Below are 21,630 nucleotides of genomic sequence, written 5' to 3'. Positions count from 1 at the left end.
CCCCCGCCCATCCCGGCTTGACTGATCGCAATCTTTCCAAAAGATGCGAGGGAACCAGTGACATGACATGGGCAAATTGAATTGAATGCAAGGCCATGACATGACATTTTCTGTTTAGTTCAGTTGACGTTGTCTAGCGGCCGAATGTGTTCCCACAGCCTTCCCGTCTTCGCCGACTCCCAAGTTCGCCGCTGAGGCGGAACACCCTTGTAGGAGTAATTTAATCAATGTGCATAGCTTACCTTGTCTGTCTGGGGAATAAACAAAACAGCTTCTATTCCCTCCCTCTCTTTGCTCTGAACACCACAGCCTTTCCGTTGCTCATCGAATCCTGTTCACCATGAAGCTTCTCGGGTTGTCGTTGGCCACGGGCCTCATCGCCCAGGGCGTGAGCGCTACACCTAAGCAGTCCAAGAATGAGCCTCTGTTCGCGATTCAGCCCAACATGATCCCGTTGGAGAAGAATGCTGGATCGTCTGACTTGTTCCCCATGCCTGATTGCAATGGCTTCAAGCTTGAGGAGGCTACTTTCACAGAGATGCAGGATGCTATGAAGGCTGGCAAGCTTACTTCTGTTCAGCTTGTGACTTGCTACCTCATGCGCACGTATCAGACTAAGGAGTACCTCAAGTAAGTTTACTGAAATGGCCAATTGCATGGTCAATTGATGCAATTGATACCCCGAACATAGCTAACATTGCGCAGCTCTGTTCTCCAGGTCAACCCCGATGCCTTCGCCATCGCAGCAGAGCGCGACGCGGAGCGCGCAAAGGGCAAATGCCGTGGTCCTCTGCACGGTATTCCCTTCACTGTCAAGGACAACATCGCCACCAAGGACAGCATGGAGACCACCGCCGGCAGCTGGGCGCTCCTCGGCAACGTCGTCCCCCGCGATGCGCACGTCGTCAAGAAGCTCCGCGACGCCGGCGCCGTCCTCTTCGGCAAGGCTGCTCTCAGCGAGTGGGCTGATATGCGCAGCAACGATTACTCTGAGGGTTACTCTGGACGAGGTGGTCAGGTTCGCAGCGCTTACAACTTGACTGTTAACCCTGGTGGTAGCTCTTCTGGTAGTGGTGTTGGTGTTGGTGCTAATGTGATTGCTTTTTCGCTCGGTACTGAGACCGATGGTAGTGGTGAGTTTTGTGTTACTGAAGCTGTATGCCGTGGATTGCGCTGATGGTGTCGCAGTTATTAACCCCGCCAACCGCAATGCCCTCGTTGGTATCAAGCCCACTGTTGGTCTTACTTCTCGCGCCGGTGTCATTCCTGAGAGCGAGCACCAGGACTCTGTTGGTTGCTTCGCCAAAAACGTCAAGGATGCTACTCTTGTTCTTGATGCCATCTACGGCGTTGACAAGCGTGACAACTACACCGAGGCCCAGAAGACCCCCAAGGGCGGTTATGCGAAGTACCTCACTGACAAGAAGGCCCTCAAGGGTGCTACCTTTGGTCTTCCCTGGAAGAGCTTCTGGGCCCTTGCCGATGAGGACATGCAGTCCCAGCTTCTCGAACTCGTTGACCTGATCAAGTCTGCTGGCGCCACCATCATCAATGGCACTGAGATCACCAACTACGAGACCATTGTCAGCCCTGATGGATGGAACTGGGATTACGGTACTACTCGAGGATTCCCCAATGAGTCTGAATATACCTACATCAAGGCCGATTTCTACCGCAACATTGAGACCTACCTCAGCGAGGTCAAGAACACCAATGTCCGCAACCTTGAGGACATCGTCAAGTAAGTGCCCTGGGTCTCAGTTGTCTGAGTATTACTAACAATTTCAGGTTCAACAAGCAGTACGACGGTGTTGAGGGCGGCTACCCGTACAAGGACGGCAAGGGTATTCCCGCTTTCGCCTCCGGCCAAGACGGTTTCCTCGCCTCTCTCAAGTCCAAGGGCGTCCGAGACGAGACATACTGGCAAGCCCTCGAGTTTTGCCAGACCTCTTGCCGCAAGGGTATCAACGACGCACTCACCTACAAGGGCAAGAAGCTCTCCGGTCTTCTCGTCCCTCCCCAGGTCGCACAGGCTCCTCAGATCGCCGCCCAGGCCGGTTACCCCGTCATCACCATCCCCGGCGGTTACGCCAAGGACTCTGGAATGCCCTTTGGTCTCGGAATCATGCAGACTGCGTGGGCTGAAGCTGAGCTTGTCAAGTGGGCTAGCGCAATTGAGGATCTTCAGCGATCTACCGATGCGCCCTCAAAGCGTCGTCTGCCCAAGTTCCTTGGATACCTTGAGCGCAACGTTCCTGTGCCCTTTTGAGGTGTGAGCCAATTGATGCGCGCTTTGGATCGTATATAATTGTAGATAGCAATACGTAACTTTTAATGATATTATGGCTGAAGCCTCAATCGATGCTGTACGGTCGCAATCGGACTTGTGTGACAGAGGACGACATTCCATGACGACACCAAGCTACTCTCAATGACGCGCTTGAGTAGAACGTGAGCACCTACGTACAGAACACGGGACTTCAATCCAGCAAAAAGAGAATATGAAGCAAAAACACTGAGCGACACAGCCAAAAGATGAGGTCCTACCCGGGTTCGAACCGGGGACTTCGGAAGAAATTTGAATGGTGATCAAAATCCAACGTCCTAACCACTAGACTATAGGACCTTTGGTAAGATGGCTGACCGTAAAAGAAACCTAACAGCCAAACAGCTTCACACTGAGACAGTATGCAAAAAGCGAGGTCCTACCCGGGTTCGAACCGGGGTCTTCGGAAGGCTTCTGAGGGTATCAAAATCCGACGTCATTACCACTAAACTATAGGACCAGACGATGCAATGGCGTCAGGATGTGGTGTCTATATACGCCACGCGTGCGTCTTCGCGACGCGAGATCAAGGGTCGCTGGTGTTATTTACTTAGTTTTATTACATTTCAACTAGAAGCATGTCATAGAGGTTATTGTAAATCAGATTTAGGTTTTGTATATCACATTCTTTCATCAAATGGTCAAATAGGGTTCAGTACGATGATTGTCAATTGCGCTCTCTGTCTACTAGCATCCGCCACGGTCCATCTGTTCAGCTGTACAAACTCCAGAAATGTCACTTACCGTTTCCTTTGTCCATCAAATGTCTCAAGCAATCCTTCTGAAAATATTTACCGGCCAAAAGCGAGTCTCTAGACGTCATCAACACCAACCTCCAACGACTTACTCTTGATAAGGCTCCTCCTGATCATAAGGCCGCATCTGATACCAGCCGTTCGCCTTGATCTGATCCTTCACAGCCGGAGGCAGACGTTCGACTGGCTCGCGACGGAGAAAGCCTTCATCTTGAAGACGGGTGACCAAGTTCTCAGGCATGGGAAGATGGACCCGGACGGTAAGCTGCATGATGTCACCAAAGACAGTGAAGGCATTGCGGCCATAGATGAGGTTGAGGCCATCGCGGAGACGATCTAGACCGTAGATCATAGTTGGGTTGATCCTGTGCTCGTAGGTTTCGCGGCCTCGAGGGATGTTTTTACGCTCAAGGCTGTCGCTCCGTTTACAACATTCACGACAGTCTTCGTCGCGGCCGCGGTCGGGGCTACGGCTGCGGCTGCGACTGCGGTTGCGGTTGCGGTTGAACATCCCAAAGACCATGATTGCGGATGAAGTAGCAAAGATGATAAATGCTGGTCGTGAGTATGTACTGATGGTGATAAGTTGCGTGATGACAGTTGATGGAAATCTCGATGTGAGAGTTGGTAAGGGGGAAAGAGATGCTTGAGGGGGACGGGACGAAGAGGTGCAATATATACGATGGATAAACAATGGAAATTGAATCTTTTTATGTGAATGTTCTTCAGATTCACTGTTGTATTGACACTGGTACCGCCCTTGGAATTCAATCAGAGACTCTGTTATAGGTACTGCCGCAGAACACGAGGTATTCTTGATCATACAAACAACAATCTGACGTTCATGACATCCAATGCCGTGACTCAAGCTAGCAATTAACTAGAGACTAATCCCATTGCCAGCATTCAAGCCAGCTTTCCCTTGTTCACACCGCCAACTCCAACCCCAGCCAAGAACAAAGCCCTCACAACAGCAACCCAACCGGTGAACAGATAGTTCCCCCAATCTTGCCATCTGAACATAGACAGATCCGACCGGCCTTGCTGTTTCATACTGACAAAGACACTGATCAAGATGGCAATGTCGATGAGAAGCACGCCGCCAATGACGACTCTCCATACTTTGATATCAGAGCTAACTCTCAGAAGCACAGCCAGCATAATGGCGACGAACGCGAACAGTGCAGCGAGTTGGTGGAATAAGAAGGCTTGGTCTGGATTGTATGCAGACATGCTTAGTGGAATGAGGCCATCGAGGATGAATTCGGGGGTGAAGATGAGAGCGTAGACGGTTGGGAGGACGGTCAGTGGGTCGATCCAGGTGAACCAGATGCGGTAGAAACTATGGACTTTGAGTTCAGACATGGTGGATATTTCGGAAGTTTTTTTTATTTCTGCGGCATGAGATACAAGAATGGGTTTGAATGAGGGTTTATAAGAAGTGAATCGTAACCTGTGGGTAGCGTCAGCATCGAAGCGAGACCAGATTGCGCTTCACGTCTTATGTCAGCTGACCATCAGAATTCGGAGCATTCCCGTATAAGGCAAGTTTCCTACTAAAGATGTGATGATGGCTAAGGGAAGTCTTTCTGATCCCAGTTCTTCCTATGCCGTGAAATTCATTCGCTTAAAGGATATGGGTGATGCTAGTGTCCAAGTTATCAGGGTTGAACCACCACTCAAGTACTCCAGCCCAGGGCATCTCCATCCAAGTAAACTCTCCTTCGGCTTCTGGAGGCTTGATATCAACGGCAGCTACATGTGGAGGTATCTGCACAATCTTGCCTGGCCGTGTCCCGACAAAAAGTCCCCTTGAGCCATCTCTTGCAAGCGGCGTCTCGGCCCAGTCAAATCGAAAGCACCCAACGCTAGCCTCACTACCGTCGGCGTACCTAAACAATAGTCCAGCGACCTTCTTATAAGGAGCTTCGACTAAACGGCTGTTTTCCAAGTCAAAGTGTCGAATTACGCCCGTGTCTCTCTCATTCTTGCTCTTGCAGACTAGGACTTCTGTGATGTTTTCTAAGGACGCGGATGAGTAGTGTAGCGTATGGAGCGGGTTGAAACGTGGCATAGTACCAAGCGGTGTTTGACTCGGTGGAGGGGCTGTGGTATGGTTGTCTGACAATCTTGTTGCAGCTATCAGAGGAATTCCACGGTCTGAGGGAGAGAAGAAAACTCGAAGTGGAGCGTTCACGGATGTTTTCGCTACCAAGTCCCAGTGACGATGTTTCCAATATGATGAGTATTGTTCATGGTGGTCTGGGAAACTTCCGGCAACAATCTTTCGGCCTTTGCTCGTAACAAGCTGAGTTATCGTCAGTTGAGTGGCTCATTGATTTTTGAGAGGGATGGGAAACCTTACCGCAAGAGCTATGTCACTGGGCCTCTTGTATTTGTTCAACCCCCATGGAGTCGACATTTGATATTTCACACCGCCGTCACCTTGAGATGGGAGGGGCCGAGTCGTATCATATTTCTCGGACCCTCGTAGCCAGATCTCTTGAATGAACTCATCCTCCTGGATAGGATAGTAAGTCCACTTGAGGAGACTTCGATCATCAAACTCAGAGTGGTCATCTATAGTGTACGGTCGGATTCTCGATGTTCCATGTTCCGTGTTGCGATGAACATGAATTGAGACCATCTCATCCTTGGCCCAACATACGGAATATCCAGCTGTACTGGGTTCATTGAAAGTCAGTGTTCTTAACCTGGCCTCAAGAGCCCCTTCGCCCCAACCAGCATAGTAGAATGTCATCGACTCGAGTTCAGACGGCGTTACTGGACGAGGCCAGAAAACTCGAGGGTAGTTCGAAGGAGTCAATAGCTTTCGAAGCTTAAGGCCCTGGGCATACTAATTCAGCTTCTGGTATACATAATGGTCCCATAAACTTACATCACCAAGGAAAGTTATCGTCTGGCTGTTTGCAGGTACTGTTTCCCAATAGGCCGGATATAATGCATCTAAGCTGGATTCTTTCGGGTCTGAAGTGATTCGCCTGATGCCGAGGTGGTCGCTTGCAATGTATAGGTTCCTGAAACCTGAACGAAATATCACTTTCATAGTCTGACGGTTCGCCATTGAGGAATAATTTGTCAATGAACCCACGTACCCCGCACCATCCATTCTGGCGACTGTGATCAACACTGGGAGTGACAGATCAACAGACCATTCAGTCTTGTGACGCTTCGGAGAAAGCTCTGCTATGGTGTAAAGTCTGATCAACTCTTCGTCTGCAGACACGATATGCCAAAGCTCTGGCGGCAGCTTGCCATATGTTTTACGCAGGGCACTCTCTATCAATTCCCGAACACGGCGCCTCCGTCTTTCATGGCATAACGAGGCATGACGGTAAGAGTACTCGGTGACAAGGGGGTACCGAGGGAGAGGAATTCCAAAAGGAGCGGCCATCTCAACGCATTTAGCGTGGAAGGCGATGGCGCGACCTTTGTAATGGGTGCAATTTGAACAGTGAGGGGAGGTGGTATGGAGAGATCTTTTGATGAAAAGAGGCATATGGGCTTTCTGGAGATAGATATTGAATGGGGATGAGACTTTATCATCCGGAGTCGCTGCAGTTGGTCAGCTAAGCCCGAGAGACACAACTCGACGCCGCGGACTTACAAGCAGCAATCTCCTCTTTCTCCCTGCTGATAGGGAAACGGCAGAGTCGGCAGAGGCTCGCATCGAGACATACTGGGGTTTCAAGTTGATTTTTGTCGGACATGTTTGATGAAGGAACAAAACAGTCCCGTGATCCAATTTCTAGTCCTAAAACAAGAACTATGGAGTTTTAGACTGATCGTTATAAATCCGTGGTTGAGGGGGGAGAGTTTGGAGGACTCCGAGGAGGTAAGACATTTTGAGTGCTGAAGTGAGGAGAACCAAGACATAAGCTGAAGTGGTGACGTAGAACAACCAGCCACAGGACGAGAAACCTGACAGCGAATCGGTACCTCCCTTCTGGCAGTTGACTTCAACCCGCCGCTTCATTTTCCTTTGAAAAAGAACTTTATTGTATTTTTATGGCGGTCTATTACTGTTTATGTGGGCGATTGCTACACATAGAAGGCTGCTTAGACAAGTGATGAGGAATCGATACTTCTTTTCACAATGTCAGCTTCTCCCCAAAAGGATTCTACCATGGTATACTGGTTGTGATATGGCAAAAAGGAGTTGGTCTCGCAGTTCACGATTTTTGAAAACAATGTGAGATATTCTGAAGCTATATTGGTAGTTTGTGCTTTACATTCTGTTTAGACGCTCAACCTCTGCATCAGTATCCAACTCTGGATAGTCTAAAGATGACTTGGGGCGTTCCAGTCGCGGCGCCCTCCACCGTCTTGGGGGAAGCTTCCTTTCCCAAATGTCTCTGTAGACTTTCTTAACTGTAATAGCATCTCCTGGGTCTATCCGGACCCTGTTATCGGAGGTTGGTAAGATAGGGAGTGGGCACTTGGTATAGGAATCCTCAGGGTCTGCAAGAAGGAAGGATATAAGGGCCGACTGTTGAGTATCGAGGAGTTGACACACACGGAATGTGACTCTTGCGCGAGTACACTGAAAGTACACGTTGGGCTCATCGCCACCTGTCCATGCCTGTGAATGGTCAAAGAGTGCTACACCGCCTAGGATTCGATTCTCTGCCCAATATCCAACCATGTCATCGACACCGTTTGGGTACCGGTCATGAGCAGTGAACTGAGTCGCGATAAACATTGTCGGCTTCGGTGGAAAGCGACACAAATCATCGGGAGGTCGCTCCCACTTGATGGTAGACTCAATATCATGACCGGCAGTTGTAGCAGGGTCGTGGACTTTCTCTAGCTGTGACAGTCGTGCACCGGTTTGATGTAGAGCGCACGCAGTGATCTCAATCAGTCGTAGCTGAAAGGAACGAGAGGAAGGATATGCCTTCTGATACGCATTCAATTTCTTAAAGATATTAGCAAATAGAACCAGTGATTGAGAGTTACTGGGGAGTATACCTCCAAATCAACCATTACATCAGCCATGGAGAATTTTGAACGGAAAGCTTTGGCCCTCTCTAATGCTCCTTCGCAGAGCGTTTTGTGATTGACGATAGGATGAGAAGGTTCATATGTGGCCGAATATCGGTCCCAGACAACATCAGCGGTCGGCAGACCATCGATAATCTGGGCGAAGGTCACAAGCGCGATATCAGTGTTAAGAACATTGCGGAGGGCTACAGCCAAGGAATGGTAATGATGCCCCTCAATTCGATCGAGGCTAGCATAGTCTGGAGATGGCATTTTGGTCCCTGAGAAAACAAAAGCTGTCTATTTTGTCGCAAACGAGCATAGATGGGCGCCGAAGAGGGATGGAGGAGGAGAGTTCCACTGAGTCAGACAATGCCTAAAGCGCGCGGCTGCCTGGGGCTGAGTGCCCAAGGGTCTCTTTTGGTCCGACCAACAGAAACTGACTATCGTGCCAACGGGTTTAATATCTCGATCAAGGCACACCAGGGGCTGAATTGCAATATTTGTTATGATTTGACTTCATGCATCGACGGGAAACAGGAGAGGATCCCTGACAAGCCGCTCCATATCTTCTGTCCTGATGTGGATAGAAACATCAACCCCATTATCCGTCCAGTACTTCCCCAGAGGACCCGATGCTTCTTTGATCAACACGTTTCCATCCATTTCCGGAACTACACCCTCAGCATAACGACACGTGGATCCAAACCCAAAGTCAACATCATATATCCCTGCTCGTGCCCATGTCGTCACCAAGATATGCCGCCTCCCCAAGAATGCTTGCCATATTCGTTGAGGGGACTTTTCAAAAGCTAGACTGTGCAAATGAGCAGCCATGTTGGAGGGGTCGGAGATCGTCTTGAGTGTGTTGCGGATTTGAGTTGCTATCTGAGTTATGCCGGATGAGTTGGCAACTTGGCAGGCAGGGAGTTCGATGTTCATCATCATGACTGGAGATCCGAGGAAGTCTTCTTTAAGGTGAAAGGACGAGCGAACGCCGTAAACAAGATCGCAGTGGATTGGATCTGTGTCGTTTTCGAGGCCGCGAGCGCGAGAGATACAGGACCAAATGTGAGATAGTATTGCATCGTGTTGACTTAGTTTCTGTGATGACTTCTCGTTCGCCCTTCTCCAGAGACATTCTACCTGTTTCTGACTCAAGTGAACAACGTAATTTGAAACCGGCTCGACCACATTCCACTCGGTCCATGGCATTGGTTTGCCGGCGGAGTCAAGGTCCTGTTGGTCAAAAGGCGAAGGTATCTTAAACGGCCAAGGAGGTGTTGAATCTGGATGCCACCAGTCGAATCTATGCATTGGTAAAGTTCTTGCTCGTTGTATGATAACCTGGTCTGGTTCATCGGCATTGATGTCTCCAGCTGCTTGATTGTCGATAAGAGTAGGGCTGAACACAGGTTTTGAAGCAGGAATTGTATTCCCTAAACCTTGGCGACTTTCGTTCGCCCAGTGTTTGATAAAAGCGAGAAGAGTTGTGGCGTCTGCGAGAGGATGCGCTCCATTGAGGGCAAGGGCAAAGCCACCGCAAGACAATTCGGTGATTTGAACGGCGAGAAGAGGCAAAGATTGTCCATTCTCGTTCTTCAATAAATTCTTAAGTGGCTGAGCAATGGTGACCGGGGCCATGAACTTCTGAAAGACGCTAGAGTCGCACTTCCAGAAACCTTGACTGCGTATTCTATCTGCGGGATATAAAGACTCAAGCGTGGCATCGCATTTGGCATGAACAAACTCCACGCCAGGATCATTGTCAGTTCCATAATGCGCGTAGAGACGTCCGAACCGTCGAGCATGAGGCGGAAACAACTTTGCTTCTGGCGGAACGGTGCCATCCGTTGATTTTACAGCCTTCAGATGGCCGCCCCATTGCGGATAGAACCGAAGAGTCCGTGCCAGGGATTCACGTAAATGGTAGGCCAAGTTGAAATCATCGCGGGCAGGCTTTTCAAAGAGCCATATGGCACTGGCGTCGGAGAAGTTGGCGGTTGTGCTGTCGAGGAGAGATAGAGGAATGGCTTGTTCTTGAGAGGTAGTAATGCTGAGGCGGTGAGACCCGACCACTGATATGTTGTTGGCAGCCATGATTGACATCAGAAGGTATCATAAACTGGACTGAGCACTTGTATTCGTGAAGCCAGAAAAGCAATGGCCATTTATAATATTTTTCAGATTGGTGGTCCACTTTATCAGATCTGGAGTGTTCCGTATTGGGATTATGAGGGATGAATCATTTCGGCGAGCCTAATTGAGCCACCGGGTCTCATTGAGCTACTCCAAAAGCTCTGAATAAAATGCAATAGATTGAACCAAGATAAAATATGTCGTGATCTCTAGTCGATATCGTGTGCCACGATTAGTGTCAATTCCCAGCCTCATCTTGACAGCCAGGAAAGAAGATTCCGGATCGAATGAACAGTTGCAATATCATGCTCACTAAACACTCCACTCAATGTCGCATCTGGATGTTCCTCTATCTTGCAAACCTTGCCTTCCGGCTTCTCATCTGACGACGACCTCCAATGCTTCAAATCGGCGATGTTGTCGCATTCATCTTTCGGGTCGAGTAACACTGGGCTCCAGCCTGCATTCGCTGACCCAAGTACATCTTTGGAATAATCATCACCAACATACACCTTTCGCCAACTATTGGTCTCTCTTTCAGATTCGCTCAAGCTTTTTCCGCTGCGAGCGCTGATGACTTGCGCGAGCATGTGTTCTGCAGCGCTGAAGATGCGCTTGTCTGGTTTCTCGACACCAACGTCGTAAGACATACAATGAAAGTCGATGTCGTAGGTCTTGTCTTTTAGCTTGCTGAGGTCAGAATCGGTGCCGTATCTCAGTGGGCTCACGGCGAGACCCAGGGATGAGAGAATGCTGGGAATGCGATCGTCTGAGTTTGTAATAACGCCAACGACAAGACTATCGAAATTCCGAGGCGGATTTTGCTTCAAGTTCTTGAAAGCTTCAACAAGACCTGATTCGGTCTCATAACCCTCCTTTGAGGCGAAGCGATGCAGCAACTTCGGCGCTAAATCTTGTGGTAAGGGCTTGTCATCCTTCGCCAAAGACGTGAAGGTATTATGAATAACCTGAGTGATGTTAGCGTTGTTTGCTCTGATGCAGCTCCCGCATACGAACGTTGGTCCACCAATTCGTCGCTCCTAAGCCCGTCTCTTTTCCATAATTAGGATTCTTTTTGGACTCATGTTTGAAGGATGACTTGAAGGCGGCTTGTAGCTCATTGTCGTTGAAGTTGGTGAAACCGCATTGGCGAGCAACATCAGCGTATTGCTGCGCAACTGGACGAACAGGTCTGATCAGAGTTCCGAATGCATCGAAGCAGAGGAGAAGGTTTCGTTTTGACATGATTGGCTGGACCGCAAGGTTTATTACTGGCGGGAGAGGATGAAGTTACAGGTTCAAGAATGGCATTGTTTTTAACTCCACCAGATGATTACGTCATCTCGCGACGTCGTTCAAGATGGGAGCTGGATAAAACACGACATTCGATCTGGAAATTATGGAAATGCCAATATCGTACGCGTCGATAGTGAGCGTACAGCAGCTGAGAATTCATAGATGTCAAAGGCTTTATTTTTCATTAGAAAAAAAGGTGTTATGTCATAGCTGCCACCAGTGGAGCACTTCACAATTGCAAGTTGGGAACTATTATGCCTGAATCTCGTGTATCTATTCAGGGGGGACTCTGAGTTTAAGATCTAGCCGTCTATCCGTGTACTTATCCAGCTGTCAAGAAGTTCCGAACCTAAAAGCCCAAACAACTACCCATGTCCAAGTACAAATTCCTAAACTCCTCGTGCCGTGCTTGCGCATTTGTCTTGTGACTTCTTTTTGTCTAACCTAGACTCCGACCGGGAAACACATCTGATAACAAAGGGAAAATTGGGGATTGTTGGTTGTCCATGCTGCTTACATGCGAGGCTGGATCAAATACTGATGCATCCCAGAGTTGGGAGCCTTGCCAAGGGTCTTGATACCCAGGCCCTGAGCCTTAGCGATCGCATGGATCTCATCCTCTCCACGCTTCCAAGAGGGAAACATAGTGTAGACAGTTCCCTTCTTGATGAAGAAGTCGTTGTAGCGGTGGCAAACCATGTCGTGCTGGGCGACTACTTCGAAGTAGTGCATGGACTTGTCAAGCTTCGACTCATAGGTCCAGGCGATGCGAGGGTTGGAGAAGATATCAGCGTGGGTCTGAATACCCTGGAGGTATGAGATGAAAAACGCATCGTAAGCCTTGGTCTGGTAGGCAGCATGGGTGGACGAGGCCTCGGTACCGGAGGGTCCATCTTGCCCGACGATCAACTTCGAGTAGGGAGATCCAGAGAGATGCTTGGAGAACTCATTGCATCGGTCAACACACATCTGGTCCGGTGCGTTGAAGAAGATAGAACCGAGAGACAAGAAGATACGAGGGTTGGGAAGAGTAGCGAAGTACTTGTCACCCTGGATAAAGTTACCCCACAAGCCAATGCAGGTGATTTGAGGGAAGTCAGCAGCCGACTTGTTGACATGCTGGGTCAGAGACTCCTTGCAGAGGTCGAGGGCGATGTAGATGCAAGGCTTTCCCTGCTGAATGAAAGCCTCGACATAAGGAACGAACTTTCGGGAGTTAGCAGCTCCAAGGTCGATGATGACAGCCCCGGTAGCTGGCATATCGCTAACGACATCCGAAGCAGTAGCCTTGATGATGTTGAGTTCATCCGTAGTCTGATAAGAGTTGTCGGCAATCTCGCACCAATGGTGCATGCCGGTAGTGTATACAACCTCCTTTGGGAAGTAGCCCTCTCCCTTGAAGGCGCTGGGCAGCTGCGAATCGAAAGTAGTGGCGAGGGTAGATCCGCCGATGTCGATGATTGTCTTGTTGGCCGGAGCCCAAGACTTGGTGTACAGGGGAGACATAACCTTGATTTCGGAGGGGATGAAAGTTTTGTTCAGTGTTTTGAGACAAAAGGTCTTCTTTAGAGAGAAGATGAAAGGTTATTCTGATCAAGAATAGTGTTGATAGAAGATTGGGTGAAGGATGGGATGGTTGATCGTTGTGGTGAGGAAAGGATGAAGTCTAAGTTACTGGAGAAGAGATGGGAATTTATACGGTAGAATTTCAAGAAGATTTAGAAGCTGTTCTGCAGCTTTCCCTCTGTTCTGCCAGTGCCAGACATTTCGGCCGCATTGCCAGTGGTTACCGTGGTGTTCGAGCCGTTTGTTCAAAAACAGTGGAGGTGAAGCCTCTGACACTTGCAGCTGGGTCGCGCAGTACACTTGGCACTGCAACCTGTTTGGCAGTGCCGCAGCAGCTTATGTTGTTACATGAAATATCCATGAGGAGAAGTTCTTTGGAAGTGTCTGGGAGTTTTGAAAGAGAGACATTCAAGAGATGGACATTGCTTGTGAACAAGTCAACTCTTTGTGATATCAGAAAGAACACATCAACAGTATTAGAATTGGGCACATTGCGAATCAAGGTCTGTTAATTTAGCTGCACAACTCAGTAGCAAATATCTAAAGTTGAATGCTGTTGTCCCCCAAGCCCCTGAACTAATTCCCGTCACCACACTGGATGTAACTCGTAGATCGCTTATCCTACCAGGTCTCTATAAACACATTTCCTCGTAGAGACACGAAAAAGGGACTACTAGACTTTTAGGAAAATCATTTCACTTCATGGAAGCTTCGGATATCACAGCAAGCTATCTAGCTGCCCAGGAGGGCCGGCCAAAGTCCCAACTTAAGGAAACCCATCCAGGGAGCAAGAAAAGACCAAAATGTAATATAGGATATTAAAAGAAACTTGGAAAACGGTATTCTAAAGTTATCCTAAACGTATACTAATTTACGTAAGTAATTTTATCATTTAGAATCAAGGTCCTGAGTTTTGTTTCTTCCCCAAGAGAAACAGCCATTGAGGGTGTTACAATGTTATAAAGACTCTACGTATCAGATGAAAACGGAAAATATTCAACACTATTCACGATTGTCCTCGGTTGATCAGCAGTGGTACTCAAGGAAGAGGTCATTGGCTCGGCAGACGTAGATCATTGTCCGCGCAAATGGTTCGATCATAGGCTTGCCAGGTTTGACAGATCTGACAGGCTTGTGTAAATACGACAGGCTTCGGAAACACTGGATGAAAAGAAAGTGCTGGCGAATTGGCTAATGCACCACTTCTGGTGTTCTTGGCAAGATGTCTTGACCAGGCCAAATCTTCAGTGTTCGTTGCAGGGTAGATGCGCCCAAAACGCTGTCTTGGTATAACGGCAAATTGTCAAAGTCAAAATACGAATAATATGCGAGATCTAGGGGTCCTGAGTTGCACGGTCGCATCGATTGTGGCGATCATCCGATCAACGTTAACATTGGGCGGCCTCTGGACAAAACTGGTTTTGAAAGACGATGACTTCGTTGAGAGGCTGCGATATAACCTTAACAGAGGCTCGCCCAAAACTGGATCGTAACTGTTAAAATCTTACTCCCAACTCTGCCGCCACTTGCGAAATACTCGTCACCAGAATGATGGATGTGTGGCTGGATTCACCATCAGGAAGCTCACGCCACAGGGTCTCGCAGCAAGATCAATGTGCTATTAAGTCATGGAGTAGTCATTGCGCGTTAGTGGCAGCTCCCAAGAGGTGATCAGCGGTGGCTGAGGGGTTCCAAGTTGCGACCAGGTTAAATGACCTCATCACCCTTCGTCATATTGCAACGTCCATCCTATAAGCCCGATTGACATTTGAACCGTTATCTCGCCGTTTCATCAATCCAATTCTGTCAAACCATCAGTAATTGTTCACACACAGTTGTTCATCTTTACAATGTCGATACAGGATGATCACCCCTTTGGCAAGGACAAAGAGAAGCGTTCAAAATGGAAGATCTTTAGTTCCTCGAAAGACAAGGACAGGGAGAAGGACAAAGACAAGCGCAAAAGTCAAGAACTTCAGATCCCGGAAACAGCAGAGACTTCAGGCGATTCGACATATGGAAGCAGTGAACCAAACAATTCATTGACGACAGAGGGCGATCTGAGTAAAACGAAGAGTAACAGTGGATTGAGTCCAGGGAAGACACCAGACAATGCGACACCTACCCCAAACCTCAACCCAAATTCGGGACCAGACTCTTACACCAGCCCGACCATCAAAAGAGAGACAGTGACCAATCCAAATACCGGACAGACAATTACAACTACAACGACGACTACAACTACTACCACGACCGTGACAAACTCCAACGGCACAACCCAAACAATTGAGGAACCTCATCCAGTCATGGAGTTACCAACCGTCAGCAACCAAGACGTCACACCATCCCCGCATCCACCGCCTGTAGCACAGCCAGAGCCCGTACAACACATAACGCCCACGCCCGTTGAACCATCCCCAATTACCCCAACAGCACGTCGCAAGAGCCTAGAGACTCCAGGCCGACGCCTTATTCCACCCCGCGATCCGATTCCCTCTCAGATTTCCAGCTCCGATAACAATTCACCCGCAATTCCAGAGCGAAACGTCAGACGCTCGGCCGAGTTCGTTCCAGCGCCTTTACAAGTTGGCCAGGGCGCTTTCCCGCCCCCGCCTGCGCCTGGAGATAAACCTTCTGCTGTGAATTATTCCCGACCTGCTAATAAATCGACAATTGCGAATTTGAAATCCGCCGCCGCTGGTATCCATGTAGGTGCCCTTCAATTGAGTTCTACCTATTGATACTGACGAATTTACAGGGCGCCGGCGAAACTCTTCGTGGAACACTTAACTCCAGCGTTGACAAACACTTCGGTGGCACCCCCCAGGCAATTGAGAAGAACCAAGCAGCCATCGACGCAGGCCGCTACGAGATCAACAACCGCACATTCTACCATCCAAACGAATACCGTCTAACACGACCAGAAGGCTCCGGCTCTTCCCCCGAAAGACCGCCTGTTCCTGATGCTCAATACGACGATCCGCCGTTCAACATGGGAAACACAACAGGAAGTCCTGCGGTGAGGGATAAAGAGAGGGAGAAGAGACATAGTAGATTGGGAAGTTTGTTTGGTAAGAGTGGAGGACGGTCGGCGTCGCAACCTGGTGCTGATACGACGCCGAGGGCGGAGAGGGGGAAGTTGAGAAAGAGGAGCAGTTCGGGACCGGGGACGCCGAAGTTGAGTGTCGTGGGGGAGTAATAACACGCCACAGGAGTTGTATCGTATATCTAGTCTAATGCCACATTACGTACTCACCACGTTGAAATTGATAGTCGACCTCTGTGATGCTCACGACTTGATAGTTAGGTGCATCCATTCGTATTGAAGCATCCTCACATCGAGACACGAAAGTTGTAACGCCAAAGTTCATTATTGGTATCTGAAAATAAAAGAGATCGAAACGGTGAATGTCCGACTAGTTTGAAACATAATGAGCGACATATTCGACTTCCATATGGCTTCCAATTCCATCCTTGGTGCTAGAGTTAGGAACGCCAGGCTGTAATCTTGTTAGTCAACGTCTCATTTCTTCGGATTTTTCAACTTACCCAATCTCCACCAACGGCAACGTTGAAGATGACAAACATAGGACTATGGCAAAGAGTCTTCCAAACCGTTGCATTGCCAATCTGAGCGCCCGTAACACGATGAAAGACCGTTCCATCGCGATACCAGGTAATAGACTGAGATCTCAGATTGCTGCTTCGTCGATCAAACTGGACCCGCCAGACGTGATACTTGCTATCAGGAAGCTGAACATTCGACGCTATACCATTAGGCTCATTGCAGATTCCGCCCGGTGCTTTGTCACAGTGAACAGCACCGTACCCAATCTTCTGCCCGTTGACATTTTCCATGATATCAACCTCTCCGCAAGCAGGCCACTCAACACCATTCCGGATCGCATCACCAAGGAGCCAAAAAGCCGGCCAGATTCCCTGCTTACTCCTCGCCGAGTTACCCCCCAGCCGCAGACTCGCCTCAACTCTAGTGATTTTTCCAAGCTTGGGCGTGAGGGTATACGTGCTCTCAATTCGAGCAGAAGTCCATTTCTTCGTCTTGCTTGAGAACCGGGGAATCAGCTGCAGTGTATTCTTGCCAGTTTGTCGAAGAACACTTGTGCTCTTGACGTAGGCTTCGACTTCGTTGTTGTAGTTCTTTACGCGCTCGATGATGTTCCATGTGCTTGTACTGGGGAATGTGTTGGCTTGGCCTTCGAAGCCTTGCTGCCAGACGCGCGTGTAGCCGCTGTAGGTGGGTGGTGTGACTGCCGCTGCGATGGCGAACAGACATGTGAAGACGGTGAGGATCCAAGGAGAGAACATGGTGAAAAAGATTTAACGATAAGGGGGAAATATAAGGAAAGGAATGCTGCGGTGTTGCCGCGTAAAGGGGAAAGGGAAGATAGTGCAAAGTGCACTTTAAGGAGAGTCGTCACGAAGATGACGAGAGTGAAATACCGTCAACACCATCTTTTTTTCAGGGACATCCGCTTGAATATATAGATTCTCCATCTCCTTTGAGCTTACGAATGCCATACCGGTCTAGAATTGCTAGACGCCGTTCTGATAACAATAGCTTGGTGTCTGGAACATGTCTACGGCTGGTTTCAATCCTTAGATCCAACGTGGGCTAACCCGGAACAGTGAGGCTAAGCCAAACGCAGCGCATTTCTCGACGCCACCATCTTCAATAGTCTCGTTTCTTTGATTGAAATATTGGAATTTTATGGAATCGTGGCTTGATGGCCCTGGGCTATTGTGGGATTAAGCTTTCGTCCCTGATTCCAGGGCAAAAAAAGGTTAATGGATCTGGGTAAGCGCCGCTGCGCATGCAAGGAACGCGCCACTCTATTGGGTTCATGGGAATGATTGAGGAATTGGATGGGAGTCTGGGCTTTTGAGAGAGGGTTGAGAATGAAGGGATGGGGCTTTGGGGTGTCGCGCAACTTTGAGGTAACCTTGGTTGTATTAGAAGAACCCTGAACTTGGGATACTCTAAACTATACATCTTGTAAAGCCATCAAATGAATGTTTTGCTGCGTTTCTCCTTCTTGACAGTAGTCGCCGCCTCGAACATGCACATAGCATGACATGCCGCCATCACATCCGGTCAGGTGGCGTTCAGTCTCGATAGATCCGTCAAAACAGCAGTGCGGACAAGAGTGAAGAAGCCCTTCATGTGTACAAGGAAACCAAAGACGGCAGCCACAGGGATCAGTAAGGGGATTATACCCACGAGCAAAATCGGAGTCGTAGACATCCGCATAACAAGAATCCCGAGCAACGCCCAAAAGCCAGGACCGATCATTTCAATTTCTGAAAATTTCTGCAGTGGGACATGTTCCACGTACGGGCCAACCTCGTAACTCATCACCACAAAGCACAAGGCGAAACTTGTGAAGAGGAGCATCATGTCCAAGCCGAGAATTGCCGTGGTATAAGGGTGGCGTACTGCACCAGTTCTGTAGATGACGTAGAAAGATGCCACGTTGGTGAGGAGAGAGAGGACGAGGAAAGCGACCAACATGTGGTCGAGACTTTCTGCTGTGTTGTAGTCGACAATATGTACTCTGATGCGATTTTTGCAAACCTCTTCCAAAGTCTCATTCCATTTCCAGGGTTCGCAGTGCTTGAAATTGTCGATGTCTTGGATTACAGCTTCAGTAAGGTTGAGCGCTCCGGGGAAATGGCCTGTGCAGGTCTTTTTCGCCGTCCCATTGATTCTGCATAGACCTTGGAACTTGAATTAGCGACTGAGTGATGTAGACAACAAACAAAACTCAACCGAGCTAGTGATGCGTGGAGTGGTCGCTTACCAGAAATCCCAAGCTGGTACACGTCCGGTATGATATCTTTCATCGCGACCGCGCATTCTTCTTTCTAAACAAGGTCGATGGTTTCGCGTTTCCAGTTAACGAGGCTGTATTGCGGGGCTGTTGGCGAGTCGCCTGCTGATAGGAAGCATATCTCGAAGGCGAAAATGACTAGCCCACGATGGTAAGTAGAGAATGCGATGGGGGAGATGGGAGAAATGCGCTCACCTATATTCATAGTCATGACTATATAACGACCTGCCATAGTAACGAATGTAAATATTGAATTGTGGATAAAAATGCGACTCCGTCAGTGTTGCGTTGATGTAGAAAGGAAATTGCTGCTTTGGTGGAAGTTAATGGTGGATGACTCGGAGTCTCAAGGGTAAGGAACGAGAAAGTCTCTTGCCGGCGAACCACCTGCACCGTTCCGTATTACCAGTACACGTGTTGCTAGCTGCGATCTAGGTAATCATGAGGCTCTTCCGAGTGGTCAGCATGGGAGCTAGGTGGCTAGGGGAGAAAGAAAACTCGGGAACTAATCCTAAATGACGAAAAGATTTAGGTAACTTATGATAAGTTTAGCATAGGCTTAGGATGGGCCTAAGATAAGCTTAGGATAAGTGTAGGATATCTTGCCCCTGACGCCTGGTGAGGTGTCAGACAGTCTAGACGTGATTACCCCGGTCTTGCAACTGCCGATGCTGACGGGAGGGTAAGCTTACGAGAGAAGCTTAACTCAAATCTGCCGACCTGCATACGGCACGTATGAAGTGATAGAGTTTCTTCGTTGCGAGTGGCTTCAAACAATCGTATACATCAAGCTATCATTCTATTCTAATTCGCTAATTCATATTTTCGCTAGTCATAAATCCAATTCTCCATAAGGTTGAGCTACCTGCGACAGAGCAGGCCACTTGTACAGCTTATGCTCTGTATCTTGAGCAGCCTGCTGGAAGTACTGCATAACGTCATTCCACAGACTATCAGCATTCTCCTGCTTGCTCAAATCAATAGGCTCCAAGTTGTTGGCGATCTGTGAAATTTGGATTCCAGCCGCAGCGAGTCTCTTGAGGACATCATCGTGGTCGAATCTTTGCTCCATTGTTCCCGGGATGGAAACCTTCTTGAGTGTCTCGACGAATCGGGGCTCTTGGGCACTTGCGCGGCCGATACCAACACCGTCGATGACCTGAAGAGAATCGACCATCGCTTTAATGCTCTTGAAACCTCCGGTGGAAAAGATCTTGATATCGCGCTTCAAAACCTTGACGATCTCTTCGGCTTGAACAAGGAAGTAGTTCTCTCGCTTCTTGTTCTCTTCCCGCTCGTGAGCAAAGGCAAATTTCTCGTAGTTTCCTCCCGAAAGCTCAATGAAATCAACCTCGGCCTTCTCGAGAGCGACAGCAAAGGCCTTGACGTCTTCGATATCAATACCGCCAGGTGTGTACTCGACGGAGTTGGCCTTGATACCAACGATGAAGTTGGGGCTCACACGACGCTTGATCTCAGCAAAGACCTCAAGAACAATGCGCATTCGGTTCTCGCGGCTACCGCCGTACTCGTCGGTTCGCTTGTTGGTGCGAGGGGAAAGGAATTGAGCCAAGAGGTAACCGTGGGCGCCGTGGAGCTCAATGCCGTCGAAACCAGCCTTGTCAAGGAATTCAGCGGCGTGAGCGAAACCGTTGATGATGTTGGCGATATCCTCCTTGGTAGCAGGGCGAGGAGCAGCGAATGTCCTTCCAGACAAACCAGAGCTGACGAGCTGGACGTCTGAGGCACTAATGGGGTGGGGGTTAACCCAGTCCTCGACTTGACGACCAGCATGAGAGACCTGAGCGACCAAGAGACTGCCGTTCTTCTTGGCCTCGGTGGCCATCTCCTTGAAGCCGTCAAAGCGACGACCCTCGAAGGGTTCATCAGCGGGGATGACGAGGTTGCCGGGGGCTTCGAGGTTGATGCCGTCAATGATAACGTTGCTGGTTAGGATGGTGCCCCAGCCACCAGCACCCCAGTTTCTGTAGAGGGTGATGAGTTCTGGTGTGGGATATCCTCGGGCAGAGACGTCTTTGGGGTCCCATGTAGCGAGCTTCTCAGACATGGCTGCCTTGAGGAAGCGGTTGGGCGCTTGTCGCTTAGCGAAAACATAGTCGAGAGGTTGTAGTAGAGGCGCAGGGTCAACGACCTCGTTTCCGTATCTTGGAGGAGCCATTGTGATATATTAATTATGAGTACTGTAAACGATTGGAATAATTCTTAAGAAAGCAAGGTCACATCACTATTTTAGACGCGACGCAACAAGTCTTTATATAAACTCTATAAAATCCAATGCAAATCTTGCGCCATAACAAAAAGAAAAGACCACTCCGCAAGATCATGACAAGGTTACAGCAAAAAGTCCGCAAGTGGAGTTGGTGATGGGGCCTTTGCCTCGGTACATGAATCGTTTAGTCCTAATCCGACGGGAGAGTTACTCAGCCGAGTATATGAGCCGTGCCCATCGAACATTCTGTGACGTTGGCGATAACGTTATGCGGCGCGCGGTTAATTCCGTGGAATCTATCCGTATTTATAAGCTAGATAAAACGTGTTGCTTTCAAAGGTTGTTTGTCGCTATCCAGACTATTATTGGTTATATTCAGAGCAACGTGGATTTGTTGTTGGTCAATCATGCACATATTGGATGCTTCGATACCTTGAGACCTTTTGCTTCGAAATTGTCACACTT

General features: G+C 48.9%; 12 protein-coding genes across 12 annotated transcripts; 2 read left to right on the top strand and 10 right to left on the bottom strand.

The window, feature by feature from the left end:
- Positions 1-340: 340 nt before the first annotated feature.
- Positions 341-2,269, top strand: FTJAE_11033 (uncharacterized protein; the record flags this gene model as incomplete). The annotated part of the gene is made up of 4 exons (XM_037343935.1): positions 341-630; positions 706-1,133; positions 1,189-1,741; positions 1,789-2,269. 4 exons carry the CDS (start codon positions 341-343, stop codon positions 2,267-2,269), a joined length of 1,752 nt encoding a protein of 583 aa, XP_037201946.1.
- Positions 2,270-3,169: 900 nt separating this feature from the next.
- On the bottom strand, positions 3,170-3,604 carry FTJAE_11032 (uncharacterized protein; the record flags this gene model as incomplete). The annotated part of the gene is made up of 1 exon (XM_037343934.1): positions 3,170-3,604. One exon carries the CDS (start codon positions 3,602-3,604, stop codon positions 3,170-3,172), a length of 435 nt encoding a protein of 144 aa, XP_037201945.1.
- A 383-nt stretch (positions 3,605-3,987) lies between these two features.
- Positions 3,988-4,446, bottom strand: FTJAE_11031 (beta-mannosidase mnda; the record flags this gene model as incomplete). Its single annotated transcript, XM_037343933.1, has 1 exon — positions 3,988-4,446. The coding sequence occupies one exon, from the start codon at positions 4,444-4,446 to the stop codon at positions 3,988-3,990; it is 459 nt and encodes a 152-aa protein (XP_037201944.1).
- A 262-nt stretch (positions 4,447-4,708) lies between these two features.
- FTJAE_11030 (uncharacterized protein) lies at positions 4,709-6,812 on the bottom strand (the record flags this gene model as incomplete). Its single annotated transcript, XM_037343932.1, has 5 exons — positions 4,709-5,389; positions 5,447-5,929; positions 5,981-6,101; positions 6,198-6,531; positions 6,710-6,812. 5 exons carry the CDS (start codon positions 6,810-6,812, stop codon positions 4,709-4,711), a joined length of 1,722 nt encoding a protein of 573 aa, XP_037201943.1.
- Positions 6,813-7,330: 518 nt separating this feature from the next.
- On the bottom strand, positions 7,331-8,358 carry FTJAE_11029 (uncharacterized protein; the record flags this gene model as incomplete). Its single annotated transcript, XM_037343930.1, has 2 exons — positions 7,331-7,912; positions 8,074-8,358. The coding sequence occupies 2 exons, from the start codon at positions 8,356-8,358 to the stop codon at positions 7,331-7,333; spliced, it is 867 nt and encodes a 288-aa protein (XP_037201942.1).
- A 246-nt stretch (positions 8,359-8,604) lies between these two features.
- FTJAE_11028 (hydroxycinnamoyl-CoA shikimate quinate hydroxycinnamoyltransferase) lies at positions 8,605-10,185 on the bottom strand (the record flags this gene model as incomplete). Its single annotated transcript, XM_037343929.1, has 1 exon — positions 8,605-10,185. The coding sequence occupies one exon, from the start codon at positions 10,183-10,185 to the stop codon at positions 8,605-8,607; it is 1,581 nt and encodes a 526-aa protein (XP_037201941.1).
- A 290-nt stretch (positions 10,186-10,475) lies between these two features.
- On the bottom strand, positions 10,476-11,469 carry FTJAE_11027 (haloacid dehalogenase; the record flags this gene model as incomplete). The annotated part of the gene is made up of 2 exons (XM_037343928.1): positions 10,476-11,192; positions 11,242-11,469. The coding sequence occupies 2 exons, from the start codon at positions 11,467-11,469 to the stop codon at positions 10,476-10,478; spliced, it is 945 nt and encodes a 314-aa protein (XP_037201940.1).
- Positions 11,470-12,033: 564 nt separating this feature from the next.
- FTJAE_11026 (4-dimethylallyltryptophan n-methyltransferase) lies at positions 12,034-13,026 on the bottom strand (the record flags this gene model as incomplete). The annotated part of the gene is made up of 1 exon (XM_037343927.1): positions 12,034-13,026. One exon carries the CDS (start codon positions 13,024-13,026, stop codon positions 12,034-12,036), a length of 993 nt encoding a protein of 330 aa, XP_037201939.1.
- Positions 13,027-14,936: 1,910 nt separating this feature from the next.
- FTJAE_11025 (uncharacterized protein) lies at positions 14,937-16,470 on the top strand (the record flags this gene model as incomplete). Its single annotated transcript, XM_037343926.1, has 3 exons — positions 14,937-15,794; positions 15,845-16,105; positions 16,390-16,470. 3 exons carry the CDS (start codon positions 14,937-14,939, stop codon positions 16,468-16,470), a joined length of 1,200 nt encoding a protein of 399 aa, XP_037201938.1.
- Positions 16,471-16,502: 32 nt separating this feature from the next.
- On the bottom strand, positions 16,503-17,412 carry FTJAE_11024 (endo-1 3(4)-beta-glucanase; the record flags this gene model as incomplete). Its single annotated transcript, XM_037343925.1, has 2 exons — positions 16,503-16,586; positions 16,636-17,412. 2 exons carry the CDS (start codon positions 17,410-17,412, stop codon positions 16,503-16,505), a joined length of 861 nt encoding a protein of 286 aa, XP_037201937.1.
- Positions 17,413-18,199: 787 nt separating this feature from the next.
- Positions 18,200-18,948, bottom strand: FTJAE_11023 (NADH oxidase; the record flags this gene model as incomplete). The annotated part of the gene is made up of 2 exons (XM_037343924.1): positions 18,200-18,780; positions 18,906-18,948. The coding sequence occupies 2 exons, from the start codon at positions 18,946-18,948 to the stop codon at positions 18,200-18,202; spliced, it is 624 nt and encodes a 207-aa protein (XP_037201936.1).
- Positions 18,949-19,767: 819 nt separating this feature from the next.
- On the bottom strand, positions 19,768-21,114 carry FTJAE_11022 (NADH oxidase; the record flags this gene model as incomplete). Its single annotated transcript, XM_037343923.1, has 1 exon — positions 19,768-21,114. The coding sequence occupies one exon, from the start codon at positions 21,112-21,114 to the stop codon at positions 19,768-19,770; it is 1,347 nt and encodes a 448-aa protein (XP_037201935.1).
- Positions 21,115-21,630: the final 516 nt, after the last annotated feature.

The sequence above is a fragment of the Fusarium tjaetaba genome, assembly GCF_013396195.1.
Source record: "Fusarium tjaetaba strain NRRL 66243 chromosome Unknown NRRL66243_c0000265, whole genome shotgun sequence".
Taxonomy (NCBI): domain Eukaryota; kingdom Fungi; phylum Ascomycota; class Sordariomycetes; order Hypocreales; family Nectriaceae; genus Fusarium; species Fusarium tjaetaba.
This window is presented reverse-complemented; position numbering and strand designations above follow the sequence as displayed.